The 15,012-nt window shown below is 35.1% G+C and overlaps 1 protein-coding gene across 1 annotated transcript; it reads right to left on the bottom strand.

Annotated features, from left to right (window-relative positions):
• Positions 1-8,282: 8,282 nt before the first annotated feature.
• Positions 8,283-9,185, bottom strand: LOC116286701 (somatostatin receptor type 5-like). The gene has a single exon (XM_031693267.1). The coding sequence runs from the start codon at positions 9,183-9,185 to the stop codon at positions 8,283-8,285; it is 903 nt and encodes a 300-aa protein (XP_031549127.1).
• Positions 9,186-15,012: the final 5,827 nt, after the last annotated feature.

Genomic DNA, 15,012 nt, shown 5'->3' with positions numbered 1-15,012 from the left:
GTTAAAACTATTTTAGATGACTTTTTTCGCGGCCGTGATCTGTGGTGTGGAGATGTAAACAAACTGCTAATTTGCATATTTACATGGCAAATTTTTCCAAATTCGCATAAAGTTTTCATAAGGCCTGTTGAAAAACCCAAACTAATTTTTGTAGTTCGTGTTATTCTATCATTTGAACATTGTACAGCTTGAGTTTTGTAAAAATTGGAGAATGGCCACATGCGAAAAATCGCTTTTATAAATGTGAGGTAAAATCGAGACTGTGAATAACTCTGCTGGAAGAATGCAATTTTTTCTATCTAAAGCTTAGTTTAAAACGTCTAAAATCACCTGGAACAATTGTTCAACACCCCTTTTCTTGAATTCAGTTGCAAATTTGATTGTAGCTTAGGTTTTCACTTGGAGCGAGAATGTTTTTGAAAGCGTAATTCGCAGCCGTTTCTTGAGCAATTTTTAGACCGACACGGGGTGAAATCGTTTTTTTCAAAAAAATCCGGATTTTTTACGTAGATCGAAAAACCGACCCCAGTACGTTCATAAACTCATCTAATAGTGTCTACAGACCAAAAATGAAGGACTTTTTTTTTTTTTGATTGTGGCCACAAATTTTCGATTTTGCTCGATATTTCTGGACAGTCGCTCTTAATTTCTAACAAATTGTTTATCCACTTTCTCCCACGAAGGGAAAGAAAACACACTAGATAGTTAAAGCTTTCTCTTCTTTGCACCACAAACCTATGATAAAATAGAAAAGATAGTTCCTAAACCAACAAGACACCAAGGATGGGGACCTCGACCAGGAGAGAGCAACCGCACACACCCGAAACGGAATGTCTACAATCCAATCCAATGCCAGAATAAGAATGGACCATAGGAGTTACTCTCCCCAATCGAGGAAAAGACATTGGCATTTAACTTCACTTAATTTTCATTCACTGCAGTCATGAGTGAAAACACATTTGCAATTAACTTTTCGTCTAAACTTCCATTCACTACAGTCGTGAGTGAGGACACATTCACAATTTAAATTTTCGTAACTTCCGTTCAATACAATCATGAGTGAGACTGAACACATTCACAATTAAACTTTCACAACTTTCGTTCACCACAGTCATGAGTGAGAACACATTTTTAATTAACTTTTCGTAACTTCCATTCACTACAGTCATGAGCGAGTACACATTCACAATTTAACTTTTCGTACATTCCATTCACTACATTCATGAGCGAGTACACATTCGCAATTTAACTTCGCATAATTTTCATTCACTACAGACATGAGTGAGTACACATTCACAATTTAACTTTTCGTACATTCCTTTCACTAAAGTCATGAGTGAGTACACATTCGCAATTTAAATTCGCAAAATTTTCATTCACCACAGACATGAGTGAGTACACATTTGGAATATAACTTTTCTTAACTTCCATTCACTACAGTCATGAGTGAGAACACATTCACAATTTCATTTTTCGCAACTTCCGCTCACCACAGTCAAAAGCGAGTACACAATTGCAATTTTTTTTATTCACTACAGTCATGAGTGAGTATATATTTTCAACTTAACTTTTCGTAGCTTTTATTCACCACAGTCATGAGCGAATACACATTTGGAATCTAACTTTTCGTAACTTTTGTTCACTACAGTCATGAGTGAGTTCACGTTTGCCATTTAACTTTCCGTAATTAATGTACGTCATGAGCGAATACACACACTGCAGTCGCCACGTCCAAAACACCGATAAACCCCATAAGAAAAGCCACGGGCACGACTCACTAGCAAGACGACAAGAAACACTAAAGACAAATTCAACTTACTTCAGCAAACTGCTTGTACTACTGGATTTTAAGGAAGAGCATTAGCAACATCAACAGCAGCAGGGATTTGTGGAGCTTGGCCTGCCATAGACTATGTTTGATAATCGGTTTAGGCCGGGTTGATGTCAAAACAACCTACACGCCACACAGTAGTTCGGCTATCTTGTTCAACCATGCCAAAACACGCGTCCTTTACTTAAATATCAGTTCCCAACCAATGAGCAACCTCTTCAATCCCCCAGGGAACGGAAAGTACGTGGGAATCATTATAATTGCGGCAGAATATTAATATCCAATGACTTTGCATAGGTAATTGATTTTAATGCTGGATGTAATATTTCAATTAGTACATATTACTGAGATGCATTCGCCCTTTATTTAGCTTATAAATCTTCAAGGATTATTTTTATTTTGTCGTATGTTCAGCTTACGTACAAGAAAAAGCAGTTTCGTTCGCCTTCAATCGGCAAACCAAAGAAGACTTTCCTTCAATAGTTTTAATACTTCTATAGATAATTTATTTAAAATATTGAATAAATTATAAAAGGAATGCATATATATTCGCATTAATAAACAGGTCTCTTCTTTTTTAAGTTTAACTGAATGTAAACTTTAATTTTCGAAAACTTTTGCGTTCATGATTTGCACGTCTTTTTCACACATAAAAACAGATTAAAACTGGTAAATTGGAATCTCATAATCCAGTAAGCTTAGTTTTTTATAGTTAAACTGGCTTATATGGAAGAAAACAATTTCCTGCTCTATAAACGGAAGTAAAAAGTATTAAGAAATGAATACCAAAGTTATAATAGCTGGGTTGTTCTTCGGAGTACCGGTTTTTTTCTTTGGTATTATCGGCAACTTGTTGGTGGTAATTGCTGTATCAAAGAAACAATCTTTGCGATCGACTACAAACTATCTTCTCGTGAATGTAGCAATTTCAGGTGTGGCCTGCTTGATTTTTAACTTCATGGCAGTGTGTGCTGACAAATGGTACACTGTCAGACCGCATTATGTGCAAGTTTTTCTTATCTTACAATGTTCCTGCTATGACAAGCATCGTTTCTATACTAACACTGTAATCTCTGTGGAGAGATACCATGCTGTTGTGAAGCCGACGAAAAGGTGGATGAGACTGAAAGAAAACACCATGAAGTATGCTTTCTGTGCAATTTGGCTGACCGGGATTCTCTATACAATACCTATGTACATTAACGGCTACTATATTTATACTGGAATCGTATGGCGTTCCAATCCCGCCAAAATCCAATGTTGACATGAAACATTCAACTTCATGCATCAACATTCAAGTGTATATAATACAACTTCGAAGTTCAGTTTTCAACCTTAAAAAACTTGGGATTGAATATTCAATGCCATACCTCAACATTGGAGTTTACATGCTCCAACATCGAACTTCACAAACAGGAACTTTCAACTTCATTAAACTTGAGATCGAACAGGCTCGAACATCCAACTTCATTTAACAACTTGGAATTTGTAAACTCTAACTAACAACTTTCAGGCTCAAACGTTTGAACCCAAATTTTTGAATTCATTTAATTCGATAGTGTAGATTGTACGTTTTGGATGGACGTTATATATTGCATGTTGCAATCGGATCAGTTGGAAGTTGAGTACTCAAACACGTACCAACTCCGCCAAAAAGTATCATATGTCAATGTGACGTCATTGACGAAGGCTTGTGGGAACATCGTAATACGAGCGCACACTTCACTGAGGATTGAAACACGATACCTTCCTTCGCTCAGAATATTATCGGGTACATCAAGTGAGACTAGCATTCTATCGCATTCTATTAATGTAGTCGACTCTTAATCTCAATAAATCAATATCCACTACATCCTGGAGCTCATTGATAGCATCAATTACACTTCGCAGCGAAAGCTGCGCCATTTTGAATTACAAATTCGAATAAAATTTACACAACTACTACCCCCATGGAATAATTTTAGCTGTACAGCCGGGTTACCTGTGGATTGTTACGTCATACTGACACTCGACACTTTTTGGCGGTCGTGGTACGCACAATGATACTCAACTTTCAAGATGACTGAATTTGATTTGAAACAGTGATGTTGAAGGACGAGGCTTTGAAAGTTGTTTGGAAAACTTGAATGTTGATGCATGAAGTTGAGTATTGAAGGACGAAGTTTTAAAAGTTACAGGCAAAACTTGAATGTTGATGCATGAAGTTGAATGTTTCATGTCAACATTGAATTTTGGCGGGATTGGAACGCCATAGAATCGTTTGGGCTACCTTATCTATTAAGTCATTGGTTCTGTCGTCTTCATTTCTTTTGCTGTGATAATCGTATGTTATTTTCACATTGTAAGAAATTTATATTTCAGGAAGAAAAACGTTATTTTTCAGCATTCAGCAGCAGAAAGCACCCCAACGCAAAATCTGAGAAGCCCAAGGAAAAGTACATACTAGTGAGGAAACTAAATATATTTTTAAAATATGAAAACATATAAAAAAAAAAAAAAAAAAAAAAAAAAAAAGTAAAGAAAGGTGAAGGGATTTGATTGGCAGGTTTTGAAAGGTAAGTGCAAACTTCAATGTGATTAACTTAAGTATGTCATCCACAAGAAAACAAGAAAAGGCCTTGTAAAACTCAAAACAAAGGCCCTTGACTTAATTGATTTGCCATCGCGGTTTTTGTACGTCATGGTTGTCCCATTAACTTAAAGTTATAAGTGTTTATGAATTAGCTCAAAAAACCCTTACAAACTTATCTTCAACAATGTATTGCTTCATTGAAGGGTTCTAGATGTCACAAATGTAATAATGTACAAAAATATGTTTTAGTTTATTCTATGAAGCAAAGCAAGACGAATTGTATTTCAAGCCAATTTGTTCTCGGAAATTGTTTTTAGCTCCAGGCGTGAGTAATACTTAACTAGCATCAAAGGGCTGTCAGACATTCATCTAACAGGGGCAAAGCGTGCAAGGAAAATGGATTTTGAGCCTTTGTAAGAATGGGAAGGTCAGTTAAATATCTACTGACCTAGAGGGGAAGATTTGTTAGAGGTTTCTTCCTGTTTCCCTGTTTCCCATTTCATAAAACCCTTCCGGGAAGGGGGATGGGAGCTCCCGAGTTAATAATAATAATAATAATAATAATAATAATAATAATAATAATAATAATAATAATAATAATAATAGTAATAGTAACAATAATGATGATCATGATCATGATAATGATAATAGTAATGAAAACTTTATTTTGATGCTTTTTGTTTTACAATTGCAAATCTCGCTGGTAACTAGTTAATTTACAATTGGCTACTTAAGAATAAATTCAGTTTAACATTAATGAAATGAAAGGCTTATAGCTCAAAATATGTAATCGGATACATACAAGAAGAAGGAAAAAAAGCCCAGACAATAATAGTAAAAAGAATTGAAAAGAAAATACTAAAAATTCATTAAATGAGGATTATCCCAGTCTTTGTTTCGTCTTTTACAAAAAATGAAATATGTGGATCTAATGGCAATGTTAATTATTTTTCTTATTATTACATTTTATGTTTTTCTTTTATCCTAGCTGGTCGAATACTTCCATAAACGATGAGCTTTCCACTCCAACAGACCTAATCGAGAGAATTTCAAATTTAACAGATTCAAAATCACTATTTTAATTAATTAATAGAGTGCAAACAATTTAACCATGAAACTTTAGTAGTACTAAATAGCACAATTTCATGCAAATTCCATTGTTTTCTATTGTTTAATTAGCACTATTTTGTACTATCTAGTAATTAGTGTTAATTAATTAATTGTTTGCACTCTAATAATAATAACAATAATAATTTGTCTTTTTACCATTTCTTTTTTATCTCGAAATTTCCAACTTATTATGTATAACTTTATATCAATAATTTAATTATTCTACATAATTCATTATACATATTTAAACATTTTTAAAAACAAAAATTTATATTTTTTATAGATATAGTAATGACTTATAAATATGTATTTCTAAGTGTTGGATATTATTGTTGTTATAAAGGTTAATTTATTTTAAATATATACATTCAAAATAATAATAATTTATTTCAAAGCATTCCACACCGGTCTCAATGCTAAACAATATAAAGACAAAAAATATATAGACAAATAAAATCACTAAAAAACACCTAATTATCAAAACGTTATCAACCAATGTCAAGTCAATTATATAAATGCAGTCACGTCGCTAATCAGTTATAAAAAAAAAGGAGATTAGAGTTAAACAAATAAGGGACGCGGAAATGTAAAGATTTATTTATAAGACCAAGCGGAAAGTTAGTGAGTTATTTTATATTCTCATCCACATATTTTCGAATGATTTAGAAAACATTCAAAAGAAAAGAAAAGAATTATTTGTACACGAGTCTTACAAAGTACCAACGTTTTCTGGCAAATAAAATGTTTTTCAGTGCAAATGATGTTATAATGATAAGAGATAATTTAGCTCAGTATTAACAAGGAAGTAACTGATCCTACATTGATCTAAGCAAATAAGTGGCTTTGATGCCGTATTTTTGTTTTCTTTGTCAAATATTAGAAGTCCTAATATTAGAATTAAGGGCGCTCTGTGGCGCGATTATACCTCATGAAAAGTAATTTCCTCCTTTACATTTTGCTTTAGTTTCGATACGAGACCCCTTTTATTTCAAGGGTAAGTAACAGAAATGTGGAGCAAGCAGTTCCAGGAAAAATGACTCCAGTTCAAAATAAAATACGCAATGAATGAAGATAAAAATAGTCATAAGCACGATTTTGAAGTTAAGCTTTTATGGCCCCTTCAATATAATGTACACTTGAATTCTACAAAATTTCATTTCAAAATTAAACAAATAAACACTATAAAACCTATGAAATGTAGCACTTGCCTTCTTTTTTTCTCTCCTCCATTTTCGTTTTTTTCCTCTCATGAAATAGAAGGTTATGATTGGTCACTTTTCACTATAACATCATGCATTGCGAGCAGTGTCCAACCCCTTTTAGGACCCCCCGAGACAGCAATGAAAAATAAAAAAGAAACCATTGTGCTTGTCATTGGCCAGATATGACAACTACGTGTCACAAACTGCAAACCGTCATTAGTCATAATTGATTTCACATAACTTGTTAAGGTAGTACCGGACAGAAAGGATTCATTTGACGAGTTGCAAATAAGCTTCAAACTGAATTCTAGAAGCAAAATTCGGTATCTCATCGAAATACGTTCCTTGTTATAAATATATCGAGAATTCAGTGTGGTACTAGCGTGGACAATTCAAAGCTTTGAATTCAAAGAAAAAAATAGGGGTTTACCATACTAATAGACGAGCTATAAGCGACAAAATCTTAATTTTCCATTCAAAATGACCATTCCTGGCCGCGCGGACCTGGGTTCTAGTACTTCATACATTCCCTTGAAACTTGTGAAATAGGCCTTTTGCAATAAATTGACATGTGATTATTACTGGATGGCAAAAAGGAAAAAAAAGAAAAGAAAAATTAGAATTCATTTTATTTTACTGGATTACTAATGTCGTATCCAAATTTTTTTAGAAAATACTTTTTTCCTTCATAAGATACTTTTGATTTCAAGATGCGAAGCAGTTTAAAGTTTGTTTGCCAAACAACAGAGCATCCGCCTAGGGACCTTGAGCTAAAATGATTCGTTTTCAAAGTGATATATCAGCACGTGACTGTTTTTTTGCAAAAGGCTATGTTTACTACAAAGTCTTACTTCAAATTGAATTTTTTAAGAATACGTTTTTGAAAAGTATACAGCAGATATTATACGGTTAGTAAGCAGGGCTACGAGCCGTAAATAGGTATTCAGCCGATCAGTATATATTACGGGCTATACTTACATTGTATTATAAGCTAAATTTTTTAATCATTTGTGCAGTATTTTTTAATACGTCCCCTTGTTGCACTCATGGGAACGCAGTTGGCCATCGAAATTCAAAAATATGGGCAAATACTGGGCAAAATGTTGCAACGGGGATTGATCCGCCATTGTCGGAGTCGGACCCGTGAATGATTAAGACATATAGTTGACTGGCTCTATTTTGAAAATATGAATTATAATCTTAGTATATCTGGAAGAATTTTCTTTTCAAACAGTCCCATATCATTTCATCTCATCAAAAACTGAGTCAATCAGTTATCCGTATACCCGTTAAATATTGTACATCCTTTGTTTGTTATAAGATCAATCAAAATTAGAAGTAAAACTGTTCTAGCTTTGTCCGCTTTTTTGCACATGATACCACGCTCTTTCCAGCCGTCCTTTATATAACTTACGATTATAAAATATAAAGAACTATTGAGTAAATCAAGAAAACTAAGACTAAGATGATAGTTCTAGTGACTGGACTACACCAAGTTTAGGTTCTAGATCATCAGAAAACTCTACTCGCATGGAATCAATTTCTTTCTCCAGTCTCCCACACTCGATCAAGCACAAAACGGGTGTTTCAGTATCTCTTTAAATGCTTGTCGAAAATTCGTGCTCTGGAAAGTGTAGATGAACGGGTTGACTGCAGCCTCCACGAAGAAGAAAGCTGCAGCTATCTGGAAGTATCGTTTAAAGGTGTCATCATCGATGGATTTTAAGATCAAGGTGATAAACAAAGGAAACATAAAAAGTCCAAACACTGAAATTATCGAGAGAGACAGTTTGACGAGTTTACGCTTATCACGAGCATCTTCTTCTGCGGCGGATGGCACGTTCTGTGGTCTGACTTTGTTCTTGAAGTACAGTTCACGAACGATTTGGAAGTAGCAGAAGCTGGTAATGAAGAAAGGAACGAAAACGATGACAGCCAGGAAAATTAGTTCATAGATTATGAATCCTTTTGTCCGTTTACCAACTACACAACACAAATAATCTTCATCATATTGACCAAATATGTAGTAAGGGAGAGTAAGAAGGAGCCCTGAAATCCAAAGACCGGTGACAGCATGTCCTATTGTATCTTTCTGAAGTCGTTTTCTAATCTTCATCGGTTTGACCAAAGCATGATATCTCTCGATGGACATCAAGGTCACCGTGAGGATAGCAACCACATTTGCTGTTGCTGGTATATGAAAAGAAATCAAGAACTTGCACAAAAAGTCGGCGAAGTGATCTGGATTTAAGGGAGTGGACTGAACTAGCATCAGTGGCAAAAACAAAAAGCTAACGATATCTGAGATGGCAAGGTTAACAAGAAGACAGTTGGTTGTTGATCGCAGAGATCGCTTTTTCCATACTGCAATGACGACGAACGAGTTGCCAGCGACACCAAAGATGTACAACACCGGGCCAGCGATAGCGACCAAATAGTCTTTGGCGTCGTCGATTAATTTAGATTTCATTTTGTTAAATGCCCTGCAACTATAGCCAAATATTGGCAAGGGAGACACCTCCGAGTCTGTGCATTGCCTACCTTCTCACGACAACAAGGCAGATTCAAGAAATACACTTTAGAAAGTTTGATTGGCAGGAAATCTAAAGCCTTAATTAATGCTCCGTTCTTCACGGTTTAAAGTGATGTATCAATTGGTTTGGTTAATTGTGTTTCAAATATTCAAATCAACCTTTAAACTTGCAATTTTGCTGTTAGCTAAGCGTCGGGTATTATCGGATGAGATTATGTATATTAAGTGCCCTTACCAAATTTGACGTTGCAGCAGAAAAGTGGGCGTACCGCGTAAAGTGCCTTTGTCCAGTCACTTTCACCGGCTTCATTGGAGAAAGTTCTATTAAAACCCTTTGGTATGAAAAGATAACTCTTTTATTTGGCAACAACAATGATAACTTACAAGTGTCACGGAGCTACTCTTTTGTACTTACAGTATATTAAATAAAGGGGACTATAATAAGGCGGTTGTTTGGTTAGTTGGTGTGTTGGTTGTTCGATTTTCGCAGTCCAGCTACTTATTGGAATATTGGCTAGTTCAAACCTGTCTAATGGGAATTAATATTTCCCGCGTAATTGTTTATACCTACCATGCAATACATCAGCTGTTTTTCATTATTCTGCATGCGTCCTCAGTAATTGCCTTAGCACTTCTGTTGCGGTTACCCTGCCTTGAATCATTTTCTTTTTGTTCATTTTTACTGATGGTTGGCTGCGGTTCAACTTGGGGTTTTTTTCGTGTTACGCCCGTTTTTACTCTGATTTTTAGTGTTTTGAATGCAACCTCTTGTTGTAGACATTTTGATATTAGTGTTTGTTGCCCTGGTAATGAGGTTACTTCAAAGCACTTTTACCACAGAGTAAACAACGCTAAATAGGACAAGTTATCGGTGTAACTCTAAGGCTAACTATTTGAAGTCTACTTCTTGACAGATAGCTAGATTTTACTTGGTGTTTACACCAACGATGGAACCGGTCTAACGCAAAAAAAATGTAACAGCCGTGTAAATCGACAGAGAGTAAAACCAGAGTAATTCAGTGTTAAATTCCTAGTGGAACCACAGCAAGTGTAATTACTAGTTATTTATTTAGTTGGCGAAGGTAATAAAATAAAATTAAAATAAAAAGTATGTGAGAACTTTGTTGGTGAGTTGCTTGGCAAGTTATCGTGAAAATCCTGATCCTACGATCCTGCTTGATATTACGCATGTACTAAAACTATATGTTGACCATATTAGTTTCTCCTTCTGTTATTCCGATAGTACTTAATTAGTATAGGAAATCGCACGATCTCGAGTAAAAGTTCGGAATTTATACGAGTGATGGTAGTGAGGTACGAGTGATGTTTTGAAAGTTTTTAAAATTGGAAGAGCCTTTTAAGCGAGTCCAATTTGAGAACTTTCAAAACATCACGAGTATCTATAAATTCCGAATTGTGCGAGAACACTGTGCAACTTTTTGTTTATAATACACTCAACAAAATTGAAGAATTTAATTGGGACTCTACAAAGTAAAATTTGGGATTTAATTGTAGTCCTCTTGTCTAATCAGATTCGAGTAATTTTGTTGAGTGTATTATAAGTCCAATAACCAATAACATCTTCCTTTTTCCCCTCGTTCGTCACTCCTATTCTTTTAAGCCATCTTCCACTCGTTCACTTTTTTTTTTGTCTCATTCATAAGCTGCACGTCTCTATGAGTAAATTGTTATCTTGATATAGACAAAGTCATTGTTAGGATTTCATAATGTAATCCCCCCAATACTTTATCGCTCATGAGTTCTTTGTATTATTGACAATTCTACCACCAGCGAAGCATCATGATAGTGTAATAGTTGTTTACAAGCTGGAAGATTGTGGGGGATATAGTATGTACAATGTTTCACGAACGACGTGATCAAGATGTATGGTCAACCACAAGTGTTTCACACTAGGTTTGAAAATGGTTCAATAGAAGATTTATGACAAAACATAAAGAAAACTACTCGAAAATTGGTTCCACATTTAATTGTAGAAAAAAAGAATGAAAAAGTTGCCGTGAACATCTGCCTATTGCATCACAAGTAATGTTGTATCCTATAAGCGATCACTAGAATAAAGTTTAATGGCAAAAAAGGTTATTGCAACTAATTTTCAAAATCCTGACCAAGACCGTATTTTGTAACCCATACCTTTTCGATAAAAAAACAAAATTGAAATTAAAATTGCTTTCTAAAATTCAAAAATCATAATAAGTAGCACGCCCCCCGCAAGTTGGAAAGCCCAATAGCTGCGGATAGCTTTCGGTTGTGTTATGAATATTCACTAGATAAAAAACCTTCTTACAGTTTTTACAAATTTAGCCAATGAAAACCCAGCATTATCACAGAACGTGGCAGCTCAAGAAGACGGCCAGGGTAAACGAAAACTCGTCAAGGTTTTTCTAACCGTGACTTTGGCTTATGTCATTTGCTTTTTTCCTACGGCTATTACCTTATGTTTGGGAGCTTACGACAGAGCAAATTACGGCTCAAGAGGCTTTCAAATGGCTAGTCTTATGTACTTCTTAGAATCTGCTCTCAATCCACTGTTCTACGTCTGCCAAAGTACAAACTTTCGGCAAGCTTTTCTAGAAGTTATGAAATGTTACTGAAACCGACAAACCGGGAAAAAAACAGCGCCAACCGGGCCAGTTTTAGTAAAAACAACGAATATATATATACTCAACAAATAAAATACATTTACTGTGCTTGCACAGGCTAATGCAAACCGAGATGTTGTTGGGAGAATTCGAGAGCAGATCAGTGCAAACACGAGCCGTAGGCGATCTACTGGGTAGATCGAACGACTATCCCAGAGCTTTCTTATTTTTGTGCTTTATATTGTATCCCCCACCACATCGCGTAACGTTGCCTTCACTCGAAACGCTTTTATTCTTAACTCAATATACATTGTACGATGTACTTTATCATTTACTGTACCATTGCTACCTATCTACAATACATATCCATAACACTCTCATATAGGTCTTGTACGCTCAACCGTTCTAATCACCCATTGCCTTATATTTATTTATTTTATGCTATTCATTTATATCTTTTTCATCATTTTTCTTCAATCCTTATTCACCTAGACCTAGACCTAGACCTAGACCTAGACCTAGACCTAGACCTAGACCTAGACCTAGACCTAGACCTAGACCTAGACCTAGACCTAGACCTAGACCTAGACCTAGACCTAGACCTAGACCTAGATCTAGACCTAGATATAGATATAGATATAGACATTGGCTTGAATATATCTATTAATTAAGTGGAAATCTTTTTACGATTTTGCAGTTTTGCGAAATAATTGACCCCACTACTTTCCTATCCAATATCTTAGACAGTTCTTTCTCAAGCTCTTTATAATTTACCGCGAAAAAATTAAACATTACGATAACTACGTACAATGATAATGTTTATTTTTGTGTATTTTGTGATCTGTCTATTGTCATTCTTATTTCCCTTTTTGTTTATCATCGCTATTGTACGTTCTTGGAGTGCATATGGTTTCTTCCACTATAATCCACGTTTTACTCTTCTTGTCTAAGACACTATAATATATATATATTTAGGCACTGCCTAAAAGCGGAGCTCCCAATACGGAAGTCAAAGGGAGAACAATTTGAATGAAACTGAAAGGTAAAAATAAGATCGGGGGAAAAATTTTCAATTATTTTTTATTCGAGATGAAGATAGTTTCTCCCATAATAAAAACCATGCAGCGAAATCGAATCGAAATGCAGTACATTGCTTTGTTGTTGTTGTTGTTGTTGTTGTTGTTGTTGTTGTTGTTGTTTTTCTTTTTTTCTTGCGCGAGTATACTCTCCCACTTAGGAATTTTGTACACAACTCACCACCACCTCCAGGGGCTAGTTTTGTTCTTGGAAAATTTTCTTCAACAAAATTTTCCAAGGCCGACAGTTTTAGGCTTTGAATCTCTTTTACTCTAAGAAAATAGAAAGATAACTACAGATAATACAATACAATATCAAGTTTAGTGAAATTTACCTCGGATGTCTTTCATTGAAATCGAAAATCTGGAGATTTAGGACAAATCGAGACCAAAAAACAGACTTGAAAAAACTGGTTAAAGCAAGCAGAAAATAAGCTTACTTAAGTCTTTTTACGGAACGACACGAAGTTTACATTCAGTTAAACTTGACAAGAACAACTGAGACAAAATAGAAAATAATGCAAAAGGCAATGCAAGATACGAAATGACGAATTTCTTGTCAGTAAATTGGCGTTTGTAAATGTTTTTGAATATCTTTTAGCTTTTTAAAGTGAAAGACAAGGTCTTTATACAATAACATCTCTCAACAACACAAATTTAAGCTCATTTTTATAATCATACTTGCTCGAACAGCATTAATAAACACAGTTGAATATTTGGTGTAAATTTATATTTCATTCAATGATTAAATAAATTATCTGTGGAAAGATATAACATTATCGAATGAAAGTTTTGTTTGCTTTGCCGATGGACCACGCAATAGGAGGCGACCAAAGCTACATTTTTCTTGAACGAAAAACATACGATAGTTGGTTAAAAACAACCCAAATAAAGGACGAATATTTGTTGTCGTAATATGCTCGCCGTGTTATATTTTCTCCAGCATTAAAATAAAAGCAAGCTTATCTAAAGAAATATAAAAAGTTTTGAGAGAAAGTCTTTGATTTGTCGATTCGTCAAGAAAAATGCTCGCAAAAAAATAATAATATACGATTGCTTGCTAAAAATCGCACACCTGAATTCTTGAAGGACACTTCTTGATCCATCTTTGACTACATGAAAGTTTTTTTTAAAATTGTTTTTGGTCTATAACTTGTCCTAAAGCGATTTTTTCTGTGCATTTGAGAGTCGCATTTGTGAATAGTTTTGTTTTGACATCAAGCGGAATTCCTGTGTTGTGTACACGGATGGACGGACGGACGGACGAAAGTGACGTCTGCCAAGCCATGAATTCGATGGTTTACCATTTTTTCTTAAGTATGGTGCGGGACCTCCGCTATAATATCTAGTCGGTTTCCGCCACTTTTTGTCCTTTTTTCCAGCTGTGACGGTAAAACCATAAAATATTTGCCTCTTCGTTTTCTTGATCATCATCATCATCATCATCATCATCATCATCATCATCATCATCATCATCATCATCATCATCATTATTTATGATGATTCTCAAAAGCGAAGGAAGCTCTCTTGTTAAAATGTCTTGGAACTTGAATTTCTTTTTCTACGCCAAGTAAGTATTGAGAGCGGATAAATTTACGTATTAGTATAGGTAATAACACGGTTTCGAGTTCAATTTGAGATTAATTTGCCTCAAGTGTGTTTTTCGAAGAGTTGAAACTGCAGGAGACCGTAAACGAGAAATCGTGTTATTACTTATTAATAAGGGGGCACCCGCGCGGGTCGAAGGCGCGCGCGGGCAGAGCACCATACTTAAGAAAAGATGGTAAACCATCGAGTTGATTTTTCATGGCTTGGCTGACGTCACTTCCGTCCGTACGGCCGTCTGTCCCTGTACACAACACAGGAATCCCGCTTGATGTCAAAGCAAACTCACAAATGCGGCTCTCAAATGCACAGAAAAAAATCGCTTTAGGACAAGTTATAGACCAAAAACAATTAAAAAAACACTTTCATGTCAAAGATGGATCAAGAAGTGTTCTTCAAGAATTCAGGTGTGTGTTTTTTAGCAAACAATCGTATATATATATATATACATTTTTGACAAGCGTTTTTCTCGATGAACCGACA

Source organism: Actinia tenebrosa, unplaced genomic scaffold, assembly GCF_029948245.1.
Source record: "Actinia tenebrosa isolate PJP-AT-01 unplaced genomic scaffold, QUT_ActTen_1.0 PGA_scaffold13__45_contigs__length_12533684, whole genome shotgun sequence".
Taxonomy (NCBI): Eukaryota; Metazoa; Cnidaria; class Anthozoa; order Actiniaria; family Actiniidae; genus Actinia; species Actinia tenebrosa.
The sequence above is the reverse complement of the archived record's forward strand: the minus strand, read 5'-3'. Positions and strand labels throughout refer to the sequence as shown.